Here is a 25893-nt window from a genome sequence, read left to right as displayed (position 1 = left end):
GATTTCGGATTCAGTCAACATGTGAGCAGCATACATGTTACCATGCCGACAGACACATGCAAACACACCATAGTTAGGCAGCAGGCCATTATTAGCCCATAAATTCTGTCGCCTGGAAAAGTGTATTGTGCCAAAGGAGAGTGTGTGTGCATATGCATGGATGCCCATGTGCCAAGCCATGGGGACATCTGTGGGAACAGTGAGTTGGCTCTAATGGCCAAGTTGGCCATTAAATTGTGCCTGGGGAGAGACCCCTCAGAGGAATGTAATGTGCACCACTGAGCTTTGGCTCGGGCTCTCTGTCGTGGGAACCCTGAGTTGTTAGCAAATGCTCAAATCACGCTCCTCAGAATAGATAGCAAGTAAATGTTCACTGATCATAGAGTTTCGAGTAAAGATGCACATGGCTCCTGTGACATTACTGTTGGTGTGGAAAGTCCTGCTGTAAATTCTCAAACAGAGAATTTCTCCGCCATAAGCATTGCATCAACTCGACTTGACAAGCCAGATCTGATACTCAGATCAAGGGATGCTGCATACTTATAGACCTTCTGTTTTTTTTTTTTTTTGTTTTGTTTTTTTTTTTGGGGGGGGGGGTTGTTTTTTCTAACATAGGCTGACCATAATAAACAAAATAAGCATTGCTCTGTATTCATTAAGGTGTGAAACTAGCATTCCAGTCTAATACATCCTCAGGAAAGTGTTTAGTTTGGTCACAAAGGGAGTCATGATCTGTTTTCCTGCGTAATTACAACTGGACTTCTTTTTGCAACCACAGGAGTCTCCCCCTACTGGCCAGTAAAAGGAATGTAGGTTTAAGACTCTTTTGTATTAGCTTAACTTTTCAGGCATAAAGGTGTGCCCATCTTTAATGTGATCTGTGACAGTATCTGAGTGAAACACTGACAAGCTTGGTATTTAGAAAAATATTATAGCAGTTAATTCACTTATTCTATTGTAGAGTTTACAAAGACAGAACAATGGTCAATGTTTTGTTTATAATAGTTTTAATAAATGTAAAACTACAGTTTCTACATATCCTTCAGTAGTGCCCAGATTGTGCATTTCTTTCAAAGGCCATGCCTCCAGTTTGTATTGGCATATTTTTAAGACTCAGTCTAGAAAAAAAGTTTAACCTGATGATTATCATTGATCATTATTTGAGCCTTTTTACTTATGGGGGAAGAGCAGGGTGCTGCAGCATTAAGAAAGAAATCTGGGATATTTTTAAAGCCTATAGTGCTTTTAAAGGAGGGCAATTGAGGTCTGCTACTTGTTTTCAGGATTTAAGATACATAGAAAGTTTTATTTAGTCAAGGGGAAAATCTATCAAGAGTAGCATTTATTTATTATAGTCATATGATATGAAATATATGATGATAATGAATCTTTTTACCTAAAATCTTCCAATGCTTCCTTCAGAGCCATACAAAACTTTATACAGCTAATTTCACAGGCATGACTGATCTAATCTTTAAGTGTAAAATGACTGGAGAGTTCCAACATATGTCCAATCTCTGCACAGGCAACAAAGTCTGCATAAAATTGCCCAGCACGTGTCTTTTCTCTCCATTGACCAGTACAAACAATGCAAACTGCAGTACTATAATTTTGTTGGATTTCCGAAATTTACAAAGAAAAAACAAGCAGTGTTTCTCATTTCTCTGCCGCCTTCCTGCTTAAGCCCCATTTCTGGCAGCCAGTTGTAAATTAGAAGAGAGGAACAATTAAATTCTCAGGGACAATGTTCAGATAGACATTGTCTGCATTGTGTGAGTGTGCCTGTGAAATGAATTCAGATTCCACATAATGCTGTGCTTGTATGGTTCCAGTATCCTTTTTTTCAGTCATTGTTCCTAATGCTGCAGAAACTGTGTGCCAATAGTGCAAAAGTTAGCTGCAGTGCGATTTGCTGTCATAAGAAAATGTTTTTCCTTTTATTGTGAAACACTTATTCTCACATTTTTTGTCTGTTTTGGAGTGCATTTTCTGCATTCAGGCTATTTTCATATTTTATTTTTTTTGATCTATCATCTGTTTTCAGTAATGTTTATTTCATTTTTATTTATTCAGCTTTTCTTTTTGAGATGTGTCTTAAACAGGCCCCTTGGGCCTCCTGCTAAGTTACTATCTGGTGCTTTTGTGTGATATTTTTGTCTCTTTTATTTTTTATGTTTTTAAATAAAAGCAAAAGCTAAATTGATTTTGCTTTCAAACCTGCACTCTTCTCTGAGTCAGGGATTTATAAACCTTATCATCTTTGGTCTCCAGCACAGATTTGTGCCTTACCTTTGGTGGTTTTAAGTAACTCGTCTGCCTGCCTTTTAAAGTCTGTGCCCAGTTCACCTGGCTTGAACTGCAACCCTGCAGTACATGGAGAATGAGTCTGAATAGTTCATGCAGCTCAAGGAGACATGCTGACACTGATGGATCCTGTTGGTCATAATGCCTAACAGTATATAGTCAGAGTGAAAAACATCTGAATAATGTTATCTGTGATCAGACTGAAAGTCTGTCAGGCTTGAAGGACAGATGCACACTCTAGAGCAGCCTTCAATTTACACGGACCAAGAAGGATGAAATCGGAAGTCACTGGGCTTTTTAATATCAGCAACGATTAAAACGTTTATCCTTTTTTGTACTGAACTGATTAGTCGAGGAGGAAGGAAGACTGTAAATGTAGAAGTGACTCATTGCGAGTTCTGTGCTGTTTCCCTTAAGGAAAAAAAGACACATAGAGATTTATTTTGCGTTCCCATAAGGGCACCACGTGATTACCGCTGCCCTATAATACCTTTGTCTGTTAGCAGTTCCTGCTTTGGTGTTATTTGTTTGTCTCGGCCAGCTGTGCATCCATATGTAAGCCTACTTCCTGCCAAATAAAAAGAAAAGCAAAAAAAGCCCAGAATCATATAGGAATTGCTTAGCATATGACTGCACTCCTAAAGATGAAAACATGTTCATAAACCCTTAAAAAGTAAAAAGGAAGTCTGCAAACAAGGTCAACTTCTTGCCTGAAGGCTTTCACTGAGCTGTATGAATCATTGCATTGGTTATGCTGTTATAAACAGGATTTTAAAAAATCAATTAAGCCCTCTGTACTTTATGTTTGATGTCTCCCACCCAGGGTTATCTGTTTCAGGCTGTGTAAGTGGGTTAGGTAATGTGCTTCACCACACATAACATATTATTAGGAGCAAAGGCCATGTTGCTTCATTACACTGTATATTTGAATAAAAGGCAATAATTTGCCGTGCGAGTCTGTGATATTTGTCTGTAAGAAATGTACTTTGAGAAAAAAAAATGTTCCCCAAAATAAGATTAATGAATGCGGCGCATTAGTATAAAGACTTCCGTTTCAAACTTCTAAGAAAAGTATGAAAAGAGTCTTTTCATGTTTTGTTTTTCTGTTTTGTTTTGGGGCTTTTTCTGAAACAGGGTCTGTGTGGAAATCTTTAAGCTAATTTACTGATCCAGACAACAATGTGAGTGAGTTTAATTAACATTCCCTGCCTGCTCTCTACTGCAAATTGCAGCCTTTTTCTTTTTCCTTATCGGCTTTACTGTACTGTATATGCTGCATGACTAAGTCTGACATTATCTGTCAGGCGGGTTTATGTAACATTAGCTGTACAATATGCTGTAAACACAGCTGGCAAAACAGTGCCAAGCAAAGTGCAGACGGTAATTATCCTTGTTTTTTTATTTATTTATTTATTTTAGTTGGGAAATGTGTTTTGCTGGTTTCATTAGTATCTCAGCGAGACACGGAGGCAGTTTGTGAGATAGTGTCATCTGTTATACCAGACAGGTTTACCTTGCAGTAGACTGCTGATGAACTTTTGAGACATATTCCACAGCTCAACATAAAACAGATAAAACCTAGAAAAAAAGTACTGCGTAATTTTCTCTCTTTCGCTGTACTCGTCTGTACTAGTTTCTCACTCACAATGGTTTTATTTTATCAGGCTGATGAATGTGCATTGTTTTCCTTCCGATCAGAATATTGCATTTTAAATAGCTTTATCCATGAAAAAGGCCACGTCATCTGTAGTATGCTGCCTAGAGCACCATTAACCTGATTTATTATCTAGACCAAAGAACCAAACACACTGCTTGTGCTGTGCTGATTTTGGCTTTTTATACTGGACGATTATGAGAATTGATCAAACCAGTCAGACGATGAATGAAACCACGAGTCTTGTTTTGTGTTTTTGTTTTTTTGTCTTACATGTGCAGTTTCCCCACTTCTGGCTGAGATTTGAGTGATTAAAGCCTAAGTGAATGTGTTTAAACCTCAGCTCTGATGCAGCGCAATCAAAGAAATTATGAAATTGTTCCATAAATGTACGTAAATATTCAGTAGATTTTGTTTGAGGCCAGTATGCGCAGCTACTTTTTGCCATTTTGCTCTAATGAGAACTGATGCTGAGGATTATACAGCTGTGAGTGAACAATGGCTTTTATTTGGTCTCACTGCAACTTTAGTTAGTACTAGAATATTCTGCAAACCTTTGAGATCAAATTTCTTTCTACCAAACTACATAAAAGTGAATTTGATGAATTCAAGTTACCTGCTGTTTAGCAGGAAACCCTGTTATTAAGCACATGCCTATTAAGCTGCACTTAAACAGCATTTGGTGATGTCTTTACAGCAACAGAAGAACTGGCATGTGTACACAACATTATAACAAAATGCCACCCAGTACAACAATATGCTTCAGTGTTGTGTCATTTAGAGCAATCAGCTGTCAAGTTTCTACTGACTCTCTCTGAATACCAGTATCTTACTGGATGAAGTGGTTCAAGGGTCTGTCACACTAAGGAGGCCACAGGGAAGGACTCAGGAGCAAATAATGCTATTATAATTCGTCAGTGACATAAACTAACTTGACAGGTTTATCCAATTGCCTGACATTCATAAACTGCTTGCTAAATCTTCACACAGGTTCATAAAATCCCAGCGCCGCTTTTGTTTGAGCTAACAATGGCAGCTCTGCTGTCTTTTCCATGGTTATTAAAAATCATCTGCCTTGGGTATTGTCATCCCTCAATAAACAAGCCCAAGAAGCAGAGGGACAAACACAACAACGTGTCATTGAGGTGAATTACTATTCTTTGCCTGGAAGGTCATCCTGTAAGCTTGTTTCTGGATCTTGATTAAAATGCCGTGTTCTGCCAGTTCCTTCTCGAGCTGTCAGAAATCAGCTTTCCTACTGTGACCGGAAAGCTGAAAAGTTGAAAGATTCATTTAGTTTGTGCCACATGTGGGCATAAAATTAATTCTCACAAAGTTAACTATGTTATTAGAAGAAAAGGCAGGTGAGAATCACTCAAACCAGGAGTATGGCGTAATGTAAAAAAAAAAATATATATATATATACAGATATATATACACACACACACAGAGTGTTGGGGAGTAAAGGAATACATGTACCGCCGTTACGTATTTAAAATACAAAATATAAGTAACTGTATTCCATTACAGTTACCATTTTAAAAGGCGGTATTCAGAATACAGTTACTTTGTTGAAATGAATGGATTACACGGCGGTATTTTCCTATTTCATAAGGCTATGAACTCTATATTTTTGGTGTCCACGCCGATGGAAACCCAGCCCATGTCACCTCTACTTGCGGCGTGAAGAAATATTTTTAAATTTTTTTAAAAATTATTCACAAAAATGATTTAATATGAAGGCAATAGGCAGAGTGTTACAGGCATAGCCCTAAAGAATGTAGCCTCATGGGCAGTGGAGTCCGTGTCTGTGAGTGCGAGGGAAGGAGAAAAAGAGTCGAAAAGTAAGAGATGTCACAGACCAGAAACGGGAGATGGAAGAATGTAAATATATATATATATATATATATATATATATATATATATACACAAAGTTGACCCAGACAAAAAAAGTAAAGCTAGTTTTCGGCTACGAGCCCGACACGGAGCCCGACGTATCCCATATGGAAAAGATATATATAAATCTTATAAAGTTTGTATCTGTCTTGTGTGAAACTTGTATGAAAAGCATACAAGAGTGAAAACACATATAAGATCCCTTGAAAAATTATATAATGAAACTTGTATGTTTTGGATACTTACTAAAACAATATATGAAAGTAATGAGAAAGTGGCCACTTTCATGAGTAAATCATGTAAGTTTTTACTATTTCTTTTCCATATGGGATTAGACAGAGGTCTCTTTACGGTTTTATGCCTTTATGGTTCGGAGCCGCGGACCTGTTTTATATTCGCGCGGAATAGTTTTCTATATGAGATCGCTGCAAAAAGTGCAGCCTTACCTAATGTCCACCTACTGTTACTCATTTATATTAAGATTTAAAAATCTAGTTGGTATGGCGAATAACCTTTAGTAAAAGTAATAAATCACATAGCAATAGGACATTCATGTAGTTGTAAAAAGCATGATAATATATTAAGTAATCCAAAGTATTCAGAATACGTTACTCTCATTGAGTAACGTAACAGAATACTTACAAAATACATTTTGGGGCATGTATTGTGTAATCTGTAGTGGAATACATTTTAAAAGTAACCTTCCCAACGCTGTGATAACTGCCTTTGTTATCCTACGTCAATTACTTTTGGCTTAAAGGAAGTCCAAGGGCCATATTTGCTAAACAAGAAAAATAAACAGAGGTATTCTGATGGCGGTGGAAAGTTGTGTAGGTGATCTGTTAACAATGCATTCATTTATAGATTTATAGACTGCAAAGCAGCCAGCTCATCGCAGTAATTACAGACGCAATCTACCAAGAGCAGCTCAAATTAGTAGGGTAAAAATGAGCATCAAATACATATTAATTCTTCCTCTGCTGCCTCTTGTTGATTTCAATTGCCCTGCTGTTTCCAGACAGAAACATATGCATAAAAGCTGCCCTTACACTGCACTAGTTTTGTTAGTACATTGCTCAGTTCCTCATCAGGTCTGCTCATTTCTGACCTGCTAATTTGAGCTGCTCTTTGTAGAATGCTGGTCATTACTGAAATGAACCGTCTGTTTGATTAGAAATTAGCACATTGTTCGTGTTTTTTTTTAGACTGATTTGACCTGTTTATTAAATCTGGACTGGAAAAATTGTCCGTTTACAAGACGAGGAGGTGACAGTTGTCACAGAAATAAGAATTTTATACACTTAAAAATTGAATTAGTTCCCAGAATTGAAAAAAAAAATGCAAACTTGATTCCTTAGAAAAACAAAGTACAGCTTACTTAAGATAACAAAGTTAGGGAAACGTATTTATTGTGATAGTTACACGTGATTAAACGCACCCTTGATTCCCAAAGGTTTGATGTCTCGTTATGACTAGATCTGTTTTGTGATAAATATGGTCATTATTTTTAATTATTTCTCTCTCTAGGGAAAGCCTACCCCCCGGAGTTCTACTATGATACCTACAACCCTCTGTGGCAGAACAGGCCAAGGGTCTATGGCTTCAAGCTACAGTGGACCCAGATGAACCCAAATGCTGTGGACCGTATTGTTGCCTACAGACTAGGCATCAGACAGGTAAGACTGCTATGAGGTGCCTGCTCATTTGCATTCCTATTGTTCAGTCTTCTATTCTCTGTGAGCTACTATCACAGCCAGAAGAGCCACTACATGAGTCTTAAAGTCATGAAATGTTGGCATCTGGTACAGTAACTTGTCACGGGTATTGGTCAGCCTCTTTCCAACCCTTCATACATAAATTAGAGTCATCCCACACGACAGGCATGTAAAAGCCTTTCTTATTGGCAAATTAAACACACGATGGAAGCTTTTGCACAGCGTGCTCGCACTTGCGTGTTGTACCCGATTGATAGAGCCAAACCTCATATCTGTCTTATTGTGTAGTTTTTCAGGACGTGAATGAGCCTTCGTGCGCCGAGCAGGAATCACTGAGAACCTGTCAGGGGCAGTCAGCTCAACATGGTCTGTGGTTTCCATGAATTGTTTCTGTTTTTGCTTTCCATCAGAAGAGTGAAAGGGGTCCCCGCAGCTAGAAGTAGCGAGCATAGCTCCTATTTTTTGCTTTTTTTGTGTTCCTTTTTCCTGCCTCTCAAGTAAGCTCCACACATGACAGGCAGGCGGCATTGATGGATGGCGTGGTTACATTTTCTCTTTTGGCAATCAATGAGCACCTTCCACTCTCTGCTCTTCTTTCTCTGTCTTGTCCCCCACCTCCATGGCGATGCACATTTGATCTTGCTTTTTTCTCTTTTTTTAATTTAGAGCAGCAGGTGCAGCACCACACATTTTTGAAATGTTGAACTTGCCGCAGAATTTCACGTTGCCTTTGCTGCATGGAGGCGCATCTGCAACCATGTTAAAAACAATTAAAAAAAAAAAAATTTAAGATGAAGAAATGTGGCGCATGCTTGAGTGAAATCCGTCTAATTTCTGCTCCGAATTAGGGAGCACACCCTGACAGTTGTGTTTGTAATGAATAATATAATTTAGTGTTTGTCTCACTCTACACCCTCAAGGAATTGACGCTTGAGAACACATTTCAGACCTGTTATGTTTGTGTAGCGCAGTGATTTTTCTGTCAACTATCTCAGTTGGTCTGTTTGGTAATAAATTATGTCGTGCTTGCCGAGCCCGTGTACTTGCCAGGGATTAGTCTGAAAACCTGCCAGGAATATACATTTGCTTTTCCTATTTTCAGCTGGTCCTGTGCACATTTGTAACGATTGTAAAGTCTGCACCTGTGCTAGAATGGACCAAATGCAATTTTAAAATCACATTAGCATTTCAATCTAATGTGCATTTCTTTATTTAAGAAGAACAAGTGAGAGAGCATCACCACCCAAGTCTGTTTTAGAAGAAGATCTGTGTTTGGGCGAATTAATTTCTTTCCACCTTCTTGCTTTGATATCTGGGGGACCATTATCTGCTTGCTCCGAGGTAAAACGGCCAATCTTCCTTTGTCTTAGATGAGAATCAGAGTCAGAGAATCTTTACTGAAGGGAAAATTCTGACTTTTTCCTGTGGCATTTGCCATATAGTGTACTATCTATGGTCTTTGCCTTTGCTAGTGATTTAGGACAATAATGACATTTTTTTTATTGCCTTGTGGTGAAGAAAAGTTGAAATCCAGAAGAGGCAGAGGCAGCATGCAAAGAGGAAATGAAAAAGAAGAAGTGAGGAGGAGGAGTGGCTCTTTTTCTAAATTGGAAAAAAAAAGAAAGATACCTTTTGAAAAAAGGGAAAAAATGGTGCAGTAAAGAAAGCATTGGCACACGGACTACACCGCTTCATTCTATTTATAGAACCAGCAGCAGCTCCCCTGCCATTCCTTGAGAATCATTATCATTTTCTCTCAGTTTTGAATTAATACTTGAGAACTGGTAGACCTTATGCCTCTGTAATGGACTGCTCCGTCTTATCGCCCAGTGCCCTCATGAGAGACGGTCCGACTGAAGGGGAGGGAAATGGAAATGACTCCAAAGCTGAAAGGCATGCACCGGTCAGAATCACAAAACACAAATCGCTGCACCTGTCAAGGAACCAGTGTTATATCTGCCTTGTTTTGATACTCTTGCGGCTTCAAGCCCTTCTAGTCTGTCCAGAACCTTGATTGCCTGTTTCCATTCCTAAGATAATTTTTTTTCAGCTCATGTATTGCCATCTTGCGGCTCCCTTTTTTCCCTTTTCTGCCTCTACTCCTCCTTTTTTTTTTTTTTTTTTTTTTTTTTACATCTTTTTCAATTGATCTGACAAGTCAGATTGTGCAAGCAGATCAATAGAAGTCATACTAACTACATGCGAGTAATCTGCAGTAGATCAGCTTGTCTAACGTTATGTCAGCAGTTGGTTATTCTGGAGTTTGTCTTCAAGTCTATTAGTATCGCTTTGATCAGCTTTATTTTTATTTTTTATTTTTTTAAGTTCCTATAAATCCCCTCCTGAACCGCAGCCACAGTGAAAGGAAATTAAATCAATACGGCTCTCTACATCTGTGGGGAAAATGTGGAGATTGAAAGCTAATGGGATGTAAACAAAAGCCTTAATTGAGTGCAAATGTGTGGATTCAGTGAACATTAATGGGAATCAAAACAATGGGGCTGAATCCATAAGTCTGTAAGTATGTGCATGTGTCAAAGTGTCTGAAAAGTTGAATGTTTTTCTGTTTTTTTCCAGTCAGCATTTAGAGTTTGATTTGATTTGCATATTTAAGCACTGTTGGTTTTTAATAAGGGGGGGGGGGGGGGGGGGGGGGGGGGAGACCTTTATAAAGCAGCTCTAGCCAAGACCAATATTAAAAGCCATGCACACACACACACACACACACACACACACACACACACACACACACACACACACACACACACACACACACACACACACACACACACACAGAAATGTGTATATTTAATTTTATTCAGTATTATACAGCCACCTGAACATAAGCACATAATGCCACGGGCATTTGTGAACAACAGTGAGATAAGGTACATGAAATGTTTCATTTTTGGTGCTTACTGGTTAAATCGGGTATTAAAAATAAAATTTTTAATATTTATATTTAAATGTATGAATTTTTGAGCAAACTGGATGAACATCAAGTCTCATATTCATGTTTTAGCCACAGCTTTTGAACATAATAAACATCTGATCTATTTCCAAAAATTCATTAAAAATTACTTTTAAATAATTGTTTCTTTAGATAGATAGATAGAGAACTTGGCTGCAGTTCAGGGCCAAACATAAAAGCCTATTTAGTAATGTACTTCATCACCAGTGGGCATGTGCAAATTACTACAGCAACATAATGCATGCAGTACATAATACAGGTTTACATAAAGTTACGTGAAAAAGAGCATTTTCACACTCATTCACACGAGGATTCAATAACTTGCAAGCACCCTTTTAGCAGCAGCAACTTAAGTAGTCAGTTTCTGCTTGATCAGTTTCTCACATCATTATGATATATCACAATAGCAAATATCCTCACCATATTATCATTTATTTTAGCGGATTGAAACACACATAGGACGAGACACATACAGGCTGACACTGTGTAATTTATGGCAATTAACTGTCATGCCTTTTGTGCTTAAGGGGAAAGTTAAAAATTTTCAAAGCATAGGTAAGGGCTAGAGCGCTCTCTGTAATTACCGCAGAGAGACAACGGACCCTATTTACCTGCAAACTAATGGTGATGGAAACTTGCACGCCATAATTGCGGCTCATCCAGCCTCTAAGTAATTACTTAATTGGTATTGTTCCCTCACATGCACACTGACTCAATGCTGTCACACCTTCATTCATTCGATCCCTGTCTCCCTCCGCTAATGGTGCACTTCTTTCTGTATGGTACGGTCACTAATTGTGATGCAGACGCGATCGCTTGTCTTTGTGCCCTGTTAATCTGATAATCGAGGATAAAATGTACCCTCCTTCACTCGCCCCTCACCAGCAAATCTAGCTTTGCTGGTTGTGTTTCAGAGGGGTTGCATTATATCAGAAAGCACAAAAGGAATTAAAGTTTGTGTGATACCTGAACTAAGTCAGCCAGGAGTTTGCCTGTTTGCTGCACATTATTGAAAGAGAAGATAGAAAAATCGTGGCAATTCAAGGTCCCTTTATAAAGAGATGGCAAAAACAATAAAAAATTGCAGAACATCATGATAGAAATTCTTTAAAGGAATCAGGCAGACAGTCAGAACACAACTGTACTTACAAAATGCCTATAAAACCTACGATAATGTTTCTTCTGCTAATAGAAACATGTGTCTGCTGCTTCTTAATAGCAGTCTTTTAGTTCTGACCCTGGGAGCTGCTTCGAAAGTAAATATGGTTAATGAGCATCTCACCGTCATCAGCTTACAAAAGAAATTTGTTTTTGTTGTGCAGCTTGGATCGTGCAGATTGGTGAATCGCACAGATGCCTATAGGCGGTCTTAATTGGCAGATGAAATGGAACATTATACAGTCGTGTTAAAGGACTACATAGTTGTGGTCACACTTGGAGGAAAATGAGAGAATGTGTTTTCTTTGCATGGCACATACTCTCCTTATTTGGTAAATCTGCATACAGAACCTATATATAGCTGATAGTGAAGATGCATCACATGAGATCACATTAGAGACCCTGTGATCTGTTATTGGTACAGTATTGAGAACAGCTCTTTGAAAAGTGTGAACAGTTCACAGAGACAAGAACCCAAATGATCTTTATTTACAGACTAGCGTTCATGCATGGGAGGACTTTAGATGAAGCAAATGGTGCATGAAAGCAAAAGGTAAGGTCTGTAAAATGAGCTAACAGTCAGAACAAATGATACAAGCAAGGAAAATACGGGAAAAAGAAACCCAAGGCTGGTCCAACTGCTTGGCTGTGGGAGGTAACAACAAAAGAGGAGTCTGTCAAGTATACCATATACTGCATCATATTGATGCTGATTGCTCAGATGTGGAGCAGAAAGGTGGAAAAATAGAACAAAGGGTGAAGGGGAACATACCAATCCTCAACAGCAGCAGGAACACTTTGCTATTTGAAAATCTGTTAGTTATAAACAGAACTAGCAAATGTCTAATATCCCAAACCTCATGTGGTTCTTCTTCCGACACAGATGGGGCTCCAGCGCTGGTGGGAGCAGGAGATCCCAGTGGATGGAACAATCAACAAAGGAGAGCTCATGACGCATAACCTGACTGAGCTGATAAAGCCCGAGTCTTACGAGGTGCGCCTCACGCCCATCACGCGTTTCGGCGAGGGGGACTCCGCCATCCGTATCGTCACCTACAGTGGTAAGCGCTACATACTTTTTCCATTGTTTCAGTGTTTTGACAGCCAGCAAACAGATAAAAACAAGGTAAAGGAGACAAGAGATTTTAACTCCCGCTGAAGTTTGTGCTTACGGCGTACGTTCATCACTAATGATGATATCAAAAGTTCGCCGTAGCATCAGCAGTCATTACAAGGATCCGATGATGAGTTATTTTGCATAAGACGTACGAGGAAAGAGCGAGTGGGGAAAAAAAAAAGGGAACTGATTGAAGTAATTTGAATTGCATGTAACACATTCAGTCATCTGTAGACAGCTCGAATTCAGCCGGCTTTGCTTCTTTTCTCCTTTGAGCCAAATGGATGCTGATCAACTGACTAATCCCTTCTTAGTGACCTTCATTGCTTGAGTCAGCTCTCCCCTGTACCGGGGCAAAGGCTGACTTGTTGTGTCTGTGCTTGAGAGATCATCATGACATTGAAGCTTCAGATGACTCAAGCATGTAGCCCGGGTAACAAGACCAAACAGAGCTGGTCAGAGATGAGTCATGCTTTGCTGCCTTCGCTCGGTTCCCCCCTCCCAAAACAATGCAATTTTCTGTCTTTTGTCTTTGTCGGAGGATCTGATTAGTCCCCCGGATTGTTTCTCATATAATAAATGGCTTTTCAATTTCACATTGTAAATATTTTGAAAGGTTCTTGCCCTCACCATGCCTGACATGGACCCTGACATGAAAAGCATAAAAATCTTACTGTACATTTGCCCAGACTCGGTGGCCAGATAGAACAGTAATAATTTTATTTGATTTATTTTATATAGACTACAGTAATAAAAGTAATAATAATTATGTAGCAATTTTCTAAAACAAGCCACAAAATGTTTTACAAATACTCAGATTTTATAGAGAAAACTGCAATAATTACCCTTTTTTGGAAGAGCTCGGCAGCACTGGTAATGATTTAATACGCAACAGGGAAACACACAACAAAACAAAACCAGTCGCAGGGAGGGACGCCGTCTGCCCAGAGCGTGCCGGGTTCCAAAGGAAGTGGAGGCAGTTTGTAACAACAAGCAGAGCGCAGATCGGTGCAGCCAGTAATTGCAGATCGCTACAGTGCTAACGTTGCTCCAGAGAAAGCGTGAAGTTACCTGAGGGACAGCAAGGGAAAAAAGCAAGAGCTACAGGAGAGAGAGAGAGAAAAAGGTTGAAAAATTGTAACTAAATAAATAAATACATCTAGTCATACTGACCTCGTCCTCCCTGGGGCCCCTTGTTCTGAGTCCAGGTTGAATTTGTTATAAAAACCCAACTGGCAGAGTTTTTTTCAAAGGTTTCCAAGGATGTCACACTGACTGAAATGGCCACCTTTTACTGCCACCACTAAAATGCATCTAGGATTTATTTCTGATGCATCAAAATGTAGATGAGAGTTGCACTCGAGAATTTTTAAAACAGGAGCAGTAACATCTGGATCGCCGACCCGTTGATTATTGCTGTTTTTTTTAAATCTTCTATTTACATTTCTGATTCAGATGAAACAAAATCGTCACTCGTTGTTATCTCCAGACTGAAAAGGACTCAAAATAGACTTTGTATTTCAAAATTCTCCTAAGTATATCTCATCTATAGAGCTCAAGGTTGTTCATTTTGACCTTATAGCCTTGCGACGGTTCTCAGGTGGGCATCTCAGACAGTAGCCTTGGATTTAAGGAGATAAAGCAATAATAACAAATGAGGTTAAACTGAGGTTGAATCAGAAGAGTCTCTCTGATAAAAGTACAGCAGCCAAAAATAGCAGCCAGAAGGACATCACAAGGATTTTGTGTACTGCGACCACTGAGAATACATCAAAACACACTGTATTTCTTTACAGAACGAAATAGCAGGTTGCAAACAGAGATAGATTCTCCAGCTTGTGGGATGGCATGCTGGCAAAAACAATACAAAGACTACAGTAGTATCCACAGTTGGCCCAGTAGTACCAGTGAACAGATGCACAGGTACTTGAGATGTACATCTTCAGAAACTAAGTGACTGACTGTTTTCTGTCTATCACTGACTGCCAAGTTCTTCCGGAGTGGTGCTGCTGCAGTTGTGAATAATTCAGTTTCACTGCAGCTCATCATGGCTTCTGCAAAGAGAATTGGGAAAAAGGAGAGAAATGAGAGAGGCAGATAAACTTTCTCCGCTGTTATTTTTGTAGTAGTTTGTGATACTGCGCGGTTCCCCCGGTCAACCTTGAATTGAATTCAGTGGAGTTGAATCCAAATGAATACAGTCGAAGCGAAGTGAGGGGAATTGAGGCTAATTAAGGCAGGGAGTAGCGCAGAAGGAGTGATGGAGGCAGCCAAGTTGGGACTGGGAAGAAAAGGGAGATACAGGGGAACAAATTAATAAAAGAAGAAGAAGGAGAAAAAAGATAGAAAGAGGAGAGCCAATGCTGACGTGCAAATCACCTGCCCAGCGAGAGGCTGGACTAATTATCACTCTAGGGCTGCTCTGTTCTCCCACACACAGCATAACGCCACGGTAGCAGGCTAATGTAGGGCTGAACCGTATCCACTCTGCTCTGAGACTGATGTGTGAAATACAGCCCAGGACCATCTCCATTATCACTTCAGTTTCATTCTCACTGGGGAACATGGACCTGTGGGGCATCTGTGTATGGGCTGTAGCACAAAGGCTTTATGGGTTTGAAAATTTACAGTGAATTGAAAAAAAAAAGTCATAAAAGTTCTTCTATTTATCGCTATGTAATCACTATGTTTAAGTCCTGTCCTGTCTTTGGTATATAAATCTAAGGTAGCATTTTCATGGCAGTCCTGCATTTGCTATTGTCCTGATTCAAAGACATGTCCAATATTTGACTGTTTGGGAAACTCCCAAAGGGTCCAAGCACAAATAAGGTTTACTAACCCAAATTAATCAATTTAATGACTTTTGCATTTTTATTAATTTTAACTGGATTAATTTGTGGCAAGCAATGTTGCTTCACCATAAGGAGGCTGCGGGATTGAATAAACCTTTAGCCCTGGCTCTTCCAGTCTAAATTTGTGCATAGACTCAGCAGACACTTTGGTAATTGCATTCAATTATTCATTTATTTGAGTATTTGCATAAATGGGAAGTTGAACAGCAACCGATAAACGTATTTCATGTGTTTGCCTTGCACGGTGGGATAGTCTCTTCCTCCTTGTGACCCTAAAATGAAGAAAACCTACAGAAAAAACACGGCTTTGTCTGTTTGTTAGCTGTTAGCTTGAACATTTCTGCCCTGTGTTAAATTGCAACATAAGTCCTCCATTAGAGGAAGTTTTTTCCATCATTGCCCAAAAGGCCGAGCAATCATTCTGAACCACATAAAGTCGATGGTAGCAGCTTTTCTGTGACTTGGCACGAAAACACAAAAGCGGTTACAGTGTCCCCAGTTGCAAGATGAAGAATGGCTATGTCACCAAGCTCTGAAGATGCTCTTTTAAATTTTGCTGCAGTGACAAACTCAGCATCTGTTTGGTGTTCCTCATAACGCTCCCCTCCCACTATGTCTTTCTTCCTCTCTTGTTTCCTCCAATACACAGGATTTAATGTTTAAGCCTCCAGTCAACCCTCACAGTGTCACAGTAAAACACTGCTGCTGTTTCTTAATATTCCATTTTTATGCACCTTGCAGTGACATATACAACACCTCTCCTCAAGGCAAAACTCCCTAAATCTTATATTAAATTCAGTTTCTCACTGTAAGTGGGGTGTTTCTGTTTGACCAGCAGTGATTCAGTGGTAAAGCTGTCCCAGGTTCTGTCTCTTTGTGTTGCTGTGAAGCATGCTTTAACCTGAGAATTCAGATTATATTTTATCTATATATTTTTTAAGCTACCCAAAGCTTTCAGCACATAGTACCAACCCTCAGAAGCTATCTTCCTTGATCATTTTTTGATCATATAATCATGTTCATGACCAATAAGATACAGCACATGTTGCAGCGCAGTCCTTGGCTACAGCTATAGCTATATAGTAGCTGCTGTTTTGATACAGTATTTTGTACATGTACTTTCACTTAAAGGAATACATTTATTCAAGATCAATACAGCTTTCATATCTGTTCATTAAATATAAGCCAGCAGTCAGTGAGCTTGGATTAGAACAAAGACTGAACAGCTAGCCTTGTAGCAGTGACTCCCCAGAGTTTCTTTTTAGCCTGGCAACTGCTCAAAAGCCTTAAAGATCTCTGAGCTATAGAGGTTTTCACTCTTTTTGTTTTCTTTCTTTTTTAGTTGGTAAGAATTAAATGATATATGACATATTAATTATTGAGCTTTAGAGGTGCTGGTGTTTGGGATTCTTTACCTCCTGAAAGATTCAGACAGAGCTAGCTGATTCTTGCTGTTTCCATTTTTCGTGCTAATCTATGCTCACCAAGTGTGCAAGGCATGACTCATGGATTCCCCGTGCTCAGCTGGATGGTCCCTCCGTTTGACATTCCTTTGAAATCCACTCTTGTTTTTGGTAGAAGAGTTGGGACCAGCATATTTATGATTTGAACTGTTTTGATTGCTGCTGTAACATGTTGTGACATGACATGGCTTCAGCCAATACCTTTTGATTAGCCTTGTCTCATGCTTTCTTGCTTTGTGGTAGATCTTTGTTCTGTCTTCACTGAGATATTTGAATGCTAATCAATAAAATCAAATCAAATATCCTTTTGTCTTCTTTGTTCTGTCATTTATACTTCTTAGTTCTTTAGATTAAAGTGAATGCCAATCCATCAGTGCATATATGTATATGTGCGCTAATGAAAGAACAGCCTTGCACGGGGCTCAGCATGGCTCGGGTGTGTCCATGTGTGTTACTGCAGGACTTGTGCAGAGCAGTGCATCCTCAGTAGGCTTTTGTAAAAAAGGACACAATGGTGTGATGTCGCTCTTGTTATTTTGGTCACGGAGACACGAGGGAAAGATTGCTGAACTACATTTACCCACACTGTCATTATTCCAGCTGATGGTTGGGCAGCTGTGGAGCCAACACAGGGCCTTCTCAGAACATCATGGCACGCACCCATAACCCCTAAATATGATTGATGGGAATGTGGGAGTGTGTGGATTATATGAGGTCAGTGAAAAAAGAAAGGATAAAACCAGGCATGCCACTGTTGTCTATGAGGACACTTGGCTGGAGCCTTGGAATTGTCTGCTGCTTTGTAATGTAGCCGCAGGCCAGTGGGCAGGGAATCCTGCCAAGATGAAGTCAGTGATTGTATCCGGAACAGCCTCCATGGACCAATGTCCTTTGGCGGTCAATGAGCTCACTTTGTGTTTCAATCAAAATTAGGCAATTTGGATGGAAGGCATTCATGCATCAAGCATGCAGCTTGTTTTGTCCTCTCAGCTGGAAAAGTATAAACCAGGATTCAGGCAGACATGCACCTAATATGTGCTCTAATAACAGAAGTTTGAAAGAAAAAAAAGAAAAGAAAAATCCGCTCTTCACTCCACTGTGTGATCACTGGGAGTTTTTATCTTGACAACTATCAAAATTACATTTCATCCTCAATCATTATTTGAGGCTTTTTAGCTATGGGGGGAAAAGCAGGGTGCTGCAGCATTAAGAAGAAAATCTGGGATATTTTTTAAAGCCTTTGCAGTGAGCTCGAGGGTTTTGCACATCTCTGCTTTAACGGCATAGCGCATTTGAAGAAGGGCAATTGAAGTCTGCTACTTGTTTTCAGGAGTTCAGACACAGTTACAGACAAGGCGGCAACGTTTCTTTAAAAAAAGTGCTTCATTTAAAACGCTCGAGTCAACAGCTGAGCTCTGTCGCAGTTTATTTTAATGCTTGTTTGTTTTCCCATATCCAATATAGTCATCTATACTGGAAGTAAAATTATCTGTTTTATGCAAGTGTGATCTGGAGAGAGTGTTTGCATGCAAAACAGTCGTAAAAGTAGCCTCTGGGCCTTCTCTGTGCACAGCTTGATTTCCTTAGTGTGTATGGAGACACTGCTTGAGCAGACACACTCTTTTGGATTGGATTAAGGCGTAGTGAGTCAGTTGAGGGAAGCTGCAGGTAAAAAAAAAAAAATGCAGACAACGAAATACATTTTCATAACCACAGTATCGGAAGAAAGAGGGATTTGGGAGGGAGGGAGGGAGAGTTACAGGAAATGGGACATTGAGATGGAGAGAGCCGGCGAGCAGGAGGGGGCCTGAAAGAATAGAGTTTTGTCGGAAACCTCAGCATCCGTTTCGCAGGCTCGAGGCTGTAAGTTGTCATTTAAAACATTTTCTCTGCAACAGCCGGGATGATTTCCTCCCCCTCTGCAGTCTGTGCTGCTCTGTGCAGTCCACTGTAGAGTCAGTGGGAAGCAGTGACTGTCGGGCGGCGAGTATTTTCACAGTCACATAAAAGATTCTTAAAGCGTTTTCAAGGAAGGTGTGCGCTGAAAATGCAATTTTAGTTGCTTCACGGCATGTGTCTTTGTCTGTCTCCCCTTTTATCCCCGAGCAAACATACATTTCCACGAGTTACACAACAATAAACAGAAATCCCTCCTTTTTATGTAACTTGAGCTTTTAAAAACAGCAGTTTCATCAGCGCCACTGTACTTCGCCACTCTCACTACATGTTTTCCTTTGTAGGAATGATTTGTTATTACTCACTTTAATTGGTTGGATTAAAATCAATTCCCTCCATGAACAGCAAGGTTTCATAAATCACCCAGCAACATAGTTTTGTAGTAAAGCTGATGTATCGCATCTATTCAGCCGGTCAGCAATCGATCATGAAAATGCCCATGAATCTTCTTGACAGGTTAAATGGTATTTACTCTGCAAAAAGTGAAGTGCCGACTTAACTGGCTCGCTGCAACTCTGTGTGATACCCTTGACCTTTATGTGTTTGCTGCGGCAGTAGCCTCTTAAATTATCAATGAGGGAAGCATTGAACTGTGGTTAGGTGGACAGAATGCAAAAGAAGTCCTCGGTGTATTTCCGTTAGCGTTTTCATAATGATGGGTTTGAAAAGACAGGATATAAGTTGCAGGAAACTGATTAGCAGACACACTTGTGATTATTACTCATTTTTGTGATTTATTGGCTCCTAAATGGAAGGATAAAATAGGCTTAGTGTTCTAAATGGAAGTCACCTTGGACAAGAACATCAGCAAAGCCAGTAAATGGCAGTAATGATAAGCAGTTGCGCTATAAGCTTATTAATGTGGTCAGGCTGGTCTTCCTAATCCCTCACTCTTTTACATTAGATAACAGACTGCGAATAAATGCTGTCACCTTTTCCACTTCAAATCCCAGACATCTCTCTTTGTGTCTGCTCAATAATCATTGTTCTGAGTGCGGGAGTTGATTGGTGCCGTCTGTTTCCTTCGTGTTTTTACAGTGAGAAGGCAAAAGTGCTTTACAGAGATGAAGCACAGATACTTTGCAAACAGTGTTCTGTTTCTGCGGTCACACACTCCAGAAAGAAACCTGTCTTGCCACGGCTGTTAGACCATGCTAGCTCTGTATGACAAATGGGTCAGAAATGTTTAGTAAGCACTTTCACTGTGTGTTTCTGTCTCACTGCAAAGCAGAGGCTACACAGACAGACAGACAGACGAGTCCCACTTTTACTGAAGCTCTTATTTCTCTGCTATATCTTTACATAATATGTTCCTTGTTGCTCACAAAAGGTTAATATATGCCTGTGTAATACTCTGCTACTTGCTGAATAGCAGAGCTCACAAGGCAGCCACACAGAGTCTGAAGGTGCAACAGGTTGACCTCTTTTACGTCGGCGTGTGCCTCCATGCACATTTTCTCTTAATAAGTGTTTCATGTAATGACAGGCTGCTAAGATTTTTTGTACTAACGATTATCCCTGGCCTTTCTCTTCCACAGCTCCCATCAACCCTCACCTGAGTAAGTAATGTGCACCTCACTTAGCATGTCTCATCAGACAGAGTGCTCCTTCTGACACAACACCGGCTGTGAAAACAGTGGGGATACTCCAAGTAATTGTCTCATCTATAGAGAGCCGACTTAAATAATCAGTATTGAACTGGAAGATGTTTTTAAACGACTCTAAAACAGGAGTAAATGAGCAATGATTGAGCAAGGCTTGCCTTTAGAAAAGGGTAGGCTTGCGTCAGGATATTTGACATTGTGCATTTTGGACACGGCGTTTGCATGAGATGTTGGATGTCGTTTGGTGTATCTGTGTGTGTGTGTGGGTGTGTGTGTTTCTGGGCGCATGAGTTTATTTGCACCTTCTGTGCTCTGTGAGCATTAATTATGCATGCATTTGTGCCATAGCTGTTTATATTCTTTAATGTTTAGCTTCATTTATGACGCATTGTTTCATTGTTGAAACTTTACAAATTCACATTATTCATGCCTTGAGAATCCAGACTTAATCATTGCTTGCTGTGCGGCAGTGTGCTGCCTTGTATCGTGGTTTATTTATTTTTATAGATAGGGACGTTAATGTCTAGCACCAGGAGCTAGACCTCCATTTAAATCTGCATGCTCATGAGGAGAAGAGTCAAGAGTGCCTCAAACGCGGCCCCTTGCTACACTTTTCCCTCTCCACCACCTCTTCTTCTCTCGCTCCAGCTCATTCTCTCGCTCTCTCTCTGCCTCGCAGCATCACTGCCCTCTTCCATCCCCCGGCCCATCCACCCACACCACACCTCTACGTCTGTGTTACCTCCATTACCTGAGTAAAAGCTGCAGATCCCGCTCCTCTCAAGGTCACCACTCCAAACTGCTCCCAGCTACGTTTTAATAAATCAATGAATATTTATCAGAGCACATGCCTGCGTCCTGAATCTAAATGCTGTGTTTTTTGCTATCTCTTTGAGGACACCGCTTAGCACCGCCAAGTCCTCTGGTCAGGTGCTTTTTGCATCGTTTGTTTTTTTTTTTCTCTCTTCTTTTTGACAGAGTCGATCCAGCCACTACCCCTTCATTAAATTGAGTGCATGGGGATTTGCACTCATCATCACAGTCTATTCACTTATACATTCCCTTTCATGTGACCAATAACAACGTTGTTCCACCCTCATTCAGTCATTCCACTTGTATTGAACTTGTTGTCACGGGTGGGGGGACTTAATATCTTCACCTGCACACCTACGACAGAGAAGATGGAAGCTGGTAGAAAAGGCGGTTGTCAGGTTTAAAGAAGTCTCACTGGTCAGAGGATATGAAACATTGGAGAACAATCACCCCATTTTTCTTTTAAACCTGTTAAAAAGGGGGGATGTCGGGGATTGTTCAAAATCACAAGAGGCTCACCTGATTCAGATAAAAGTTTTCTACTGTATCTGTGCCAAACCTCACAAAATTATGTTTTAACAGGAGATTTATATTAAGTTTGAAATTATTTACTGTGCTGTGGCTGCGTTTATTGAATGTCATCCATCATGCTTCGGTAGTGGGCTGTCTGATAGTCGCACACACAAACCGCCTTTGGGTGTTTCTTCAGTGGAGCACTCTGTCTTCATAGACTCTGGTTAAGTAGAAAACAGAACTGCATGTCGTAGTCAAGAAAAAAAGAAAAACACATTCAATGGCACCTCCCTCACAGTCAGTGAGAGGTCACATCTTAATATAGAAATTCTTTTCACCAGATTGCATGATGTAATTAGGACTCGGGTTGGTCTATGTATCCCCCCGAGACACATGCACACACGCACACATGCCGCAGGAAATGTCATAGATATACAGTAGGTGTCGCACTACTCAAGACATAGCAGTGTACTATAACTTCTCACTCTTCTGAAACGACGTGCTCTGTCATTCACCAGGAGAGTTCCACTGCAGCTTTGAGGAGGAGCCCATCTGCATGTTCACCCAGGACAAGAATGATGATTTTGACTGGACGCGACACAGTGCAGCCACCCGCGACACCAAGTATACACCCAACACTGGCCCTAGTGGTGATCACAGTGGCTCCAAGCAAGGTAAGGAGCTCAAACTTCCACCCTTGACATGTCCAAGCAGCGACTAGCCAATCATTGCTTATCCCTAGTAAAAGTATTGCATATTTGTTTTAGCTAGTGGCTGAGTCTACTTCTTTTTTTATTAATGGAGGAGATGATTCTCATTTGATGGCCTGCCCTTGAGAGAGAAATTGATAAATAATTAACCTCTAAAGAAATATTCAAGGCGTGTAGTAATTGCAACTGGCAGGTTGAGTTGTCCCACATCACGCACATTCCATGATTTTTTTTCTTTGACAAAATACGTCATTGATTAAATGTCAGTGAAGCTGTCTTTAGTTGAAATGACCCATCAATTGGAGTTAAGGCAAGGCAAGTTTATTTATATAGCACAATTCAACAACAAGGTGATTCAAAGTGCTTTACAGAGACATTAGAAACAAAAACAAAAAAAATCATGATTTAAATTTGATTAAAACAAGCTAACTAACTACAGTAACTAACTAACAAACAAAACAGTATATAAAATCAAAAATCAAAACAGATAAAATCAGGACAGTGGATAAAATCAGTAGTTAAAATGTAAGTTTTGAAATTTAAGCTTAAGTGCGGATTTGGTGCTTTATTTAAATGAAGCTGAGAATAGGTGAGTCTTCAACCTGGATTTAAATAAACTGAGTGTTTCAGCTGATCTGAGGCTTTCTGGGAGTTTGTTCCAGATATAAGGAGCATAAAAGCTGAATGCAGCTTCTCCGTGTCTGGTTCTGACTCTGGGAACTGATAAAAGACCAAAATGGTAAATGGCCTGTATTTATATAGCGCTTTTCTAGTCCCTAAGGACCCCAAAGCGCTTTACATATCCAGTCATCCACCCATTCACACACACATTCACACACTGGTGATGGCAAGCTACATTGTAGCCACAGCCACCCTGGGGCGCACTGACAGAGGCGAGGCTGCCGGACACTGGCGCCACCGGGCCCTCTGACCACCACCAGTAGGCAACGGGTGAAGTGTCTTGCCCAAGGACACAACGACCAAGACTGTCCAAGCCGGGGCTCGAACCGGCAACCTTCCGATTACAAGGCGAACTCCTAACTCTTGCGCCACGATCGCCCCAGATCCAGATGACCTGAGGGATCTGGAAGGTTCATACTGGGTCAGGAGGTCACTGATGTATTTTGGTCCTAAACCATTCAGAGCTTTATAGACCAGTCTATCCTCTGACGGACAGGCAGCCAGTGTAAAGACCTCAGAGCTGGATTGATGTGGTCCACTTTTTTGGTCTTAGTGAGGACTCGAGCAACAGAGTTCTGAATGAGCTGTAGATGTCTGACTGATTTTTTTAGGTAGACCTGTAAAGATGCTGTTACAGTAATCAAGCCTGCTAAAGATGAATGCATGGACTAGTTTTTCCAGGTCCTGTTGAGACATCAGATCTTTTATCCTTTATCCTTAAAAGGTTGAACTACTAGTCATCTTTAAGAATTGGAGCAAAAATGTATGTGTGGTTAAGTTTCCCGACCATATCATGGCATGTTTTATGCCCTATCTGTTTGTTCATTCAGAGGATGTAAGCAGAGGTATCCTTCATCTGATTGCATAGTCCCTTAGGTCACCGAGTCCTTCAGATTGCCCATTTTGTCTGGTTCAAAACCGAAATGATCCCAGTTAGGTGATTATGTATTCTTTTTCTCAAAATACTCTTCCATGATTGCATTTGCTGGAAATGGTTCATTGGGAGTGGGAGAACTCCGGAAATCGACACACGTGCGCACAATCCTTATTGCCAGTTGTTACACTCAGGGTGGCTGGTTGGAAGTTTTTAACACATCGCCCAAGCCAAGTGGTCTTTGTTATCTCCTGAAAAACACAAGGAAAAGATAATAATCACAATAAATGGATGAATCGGTGCATTTTAAAAGGCCCCAAATACATAAACTGTAAAACAGCACGTCGCTGTTTTTAATGGCCTGTTGTTTAGCACAATCTGCCTGTGCGTTAGGCCTCCCTAGAGGTCAGACAAAATATCAATGAGGCGGTACATTGTATTGGCTTCCTTTTGCGATATAATATCAATGCAGTGGAAAGAAATATTGATAGTTTTATTAAAACATAAAATGCAGGCATTGTGACCCTGTCCCCACCAATTCAATTAGCAGAGTAATTATGTCATTACTCCTCCATATCAAGAGGGAGCAATGTGAACATAAGTGATCTAAGTTGCTTTGAAAAAGAAAAAAAATCGTAGGGAAAAAATGGTGGTAAGTTAACACCCTAGTAAATACATACATGCGTTTTTTGTTTTGTTTTTTGGGAGGGGTTGGGTCCATTCGGAGCATATTTTTTACCTTCAGTTATAGAGATGTGGTGATATATCATAGATGAGCTTACAATGTATATTGATCGCCACGTTGCTGTAATGCAATCGGGGTCATTATCATGTATGATAAGAGTGTCTTTGCCAAGAACTCATTGTTTCTCTTCTCTGAATAAATGTTACAGGCTACAATTACAGTGGACACTGTAGCAAAAACCTCTATGCATTGATAAAAATATTGCAGAGTATAACACAAATCGTGACCAACCTTAACATTCACTAACCAGTGGGCAAGTAATTTCATAATATTTCTCATCTTGTGATTTATATGTACGGCTGAGCAATGATATTGCAAAAATCTGTGGTAATAGTAAAAACCACAGCTGGTCTAGGCCTTAGTGATCATTCTTGCCAGCTGTCAGCGAGCCTCTGAAAAAAGTCTACCTGCTTGTTGTATTAGAAATTAGCATGTTGAATGCACACATTTAAATGGACACTGTTGTTTCTTATGTGCTCCATCCACAATGAATGAATCCACAAATGCCCCCAGGGGACAGTGAAGCAATGTGATTATCACATTATCGGTCAGTGCACGACACATAGCATTTTGATTATTTCATATGTTTATTTGCAAACACACAAAAACAAGTGTCACTTTTCAAAACGACGAAATAAGATGGGACAATTCAAAGAAGATGATTTCAGCTGTGCTCATTGTGTCACCAAATATTTGATGCTGCACAAACTAACAGTGAGGATCCTTGATCATCATTTATTTGCAAGATAATCTTCTAAATGAGCCTCGTCGCTGTTTCCATGGCACCCAAATTAGACTCTGCATAGTAAGTTTAGCATTCGCTCTTGAGAGCTGCATGTACAGGTATTGCATATTCAAGGAATAAAT

At 40.1% G+C, this 25893-nt stretch overlaps 1 protein-coding gene across 1 annotated transcript in view; it reads left to right on the top strand.

Annotated features, from left to right (window-relative positions):
• Nucleotides 1-25893, top strand: part of LOC146651871 (MAM domain-containing glycosylphosphatidylinositol anchor protein 2) — a 200936-nt gene that overhangs the window by 155202 nt on the left and 19841 nt on the right. Inside the window, exons 11-14 of the mRNA XM_085382565.1 lie at nucleotides 7382-7530; nucleotides 12582-12759; nucleotides 20625-20645; nucleotides 22535-22690. Coding sequence (XP_085238691.1) covers nucleotides 7382-7530; nucleotides 12582-12759; nucleotides 20625-20645; nucleotides 22535-22690 — 504 coding nt within the window. The remainder of the gene's footprint in view (nucleotides 1-7381; nucleotides 7531-12581; nucleotides 12760-20624; nucleotides 20646-22534; nucleotides 22691-25893) is intronic.

This window comes from Rhamphochromis longiceps, linkage group LG15 (assembly GCF_057381845.1).
Source record: "Rhamphochromis longiceps isolate RC_006_pf linkage group LG15, R_longiceps_female_GT1.1, whole genome shotgun sequence".
Lineage (NCBI taxonomy): Eukaryota > Metazoa > Chordata > Actinopteri > Cichliformes > Cichlidae > Rhamphochromis > Rhamphochromis longiceps.
Note: the sequence above shows the minus strand (reverse complement) of the source record. Positions and strands in the feature narration are given on the sequence as shown.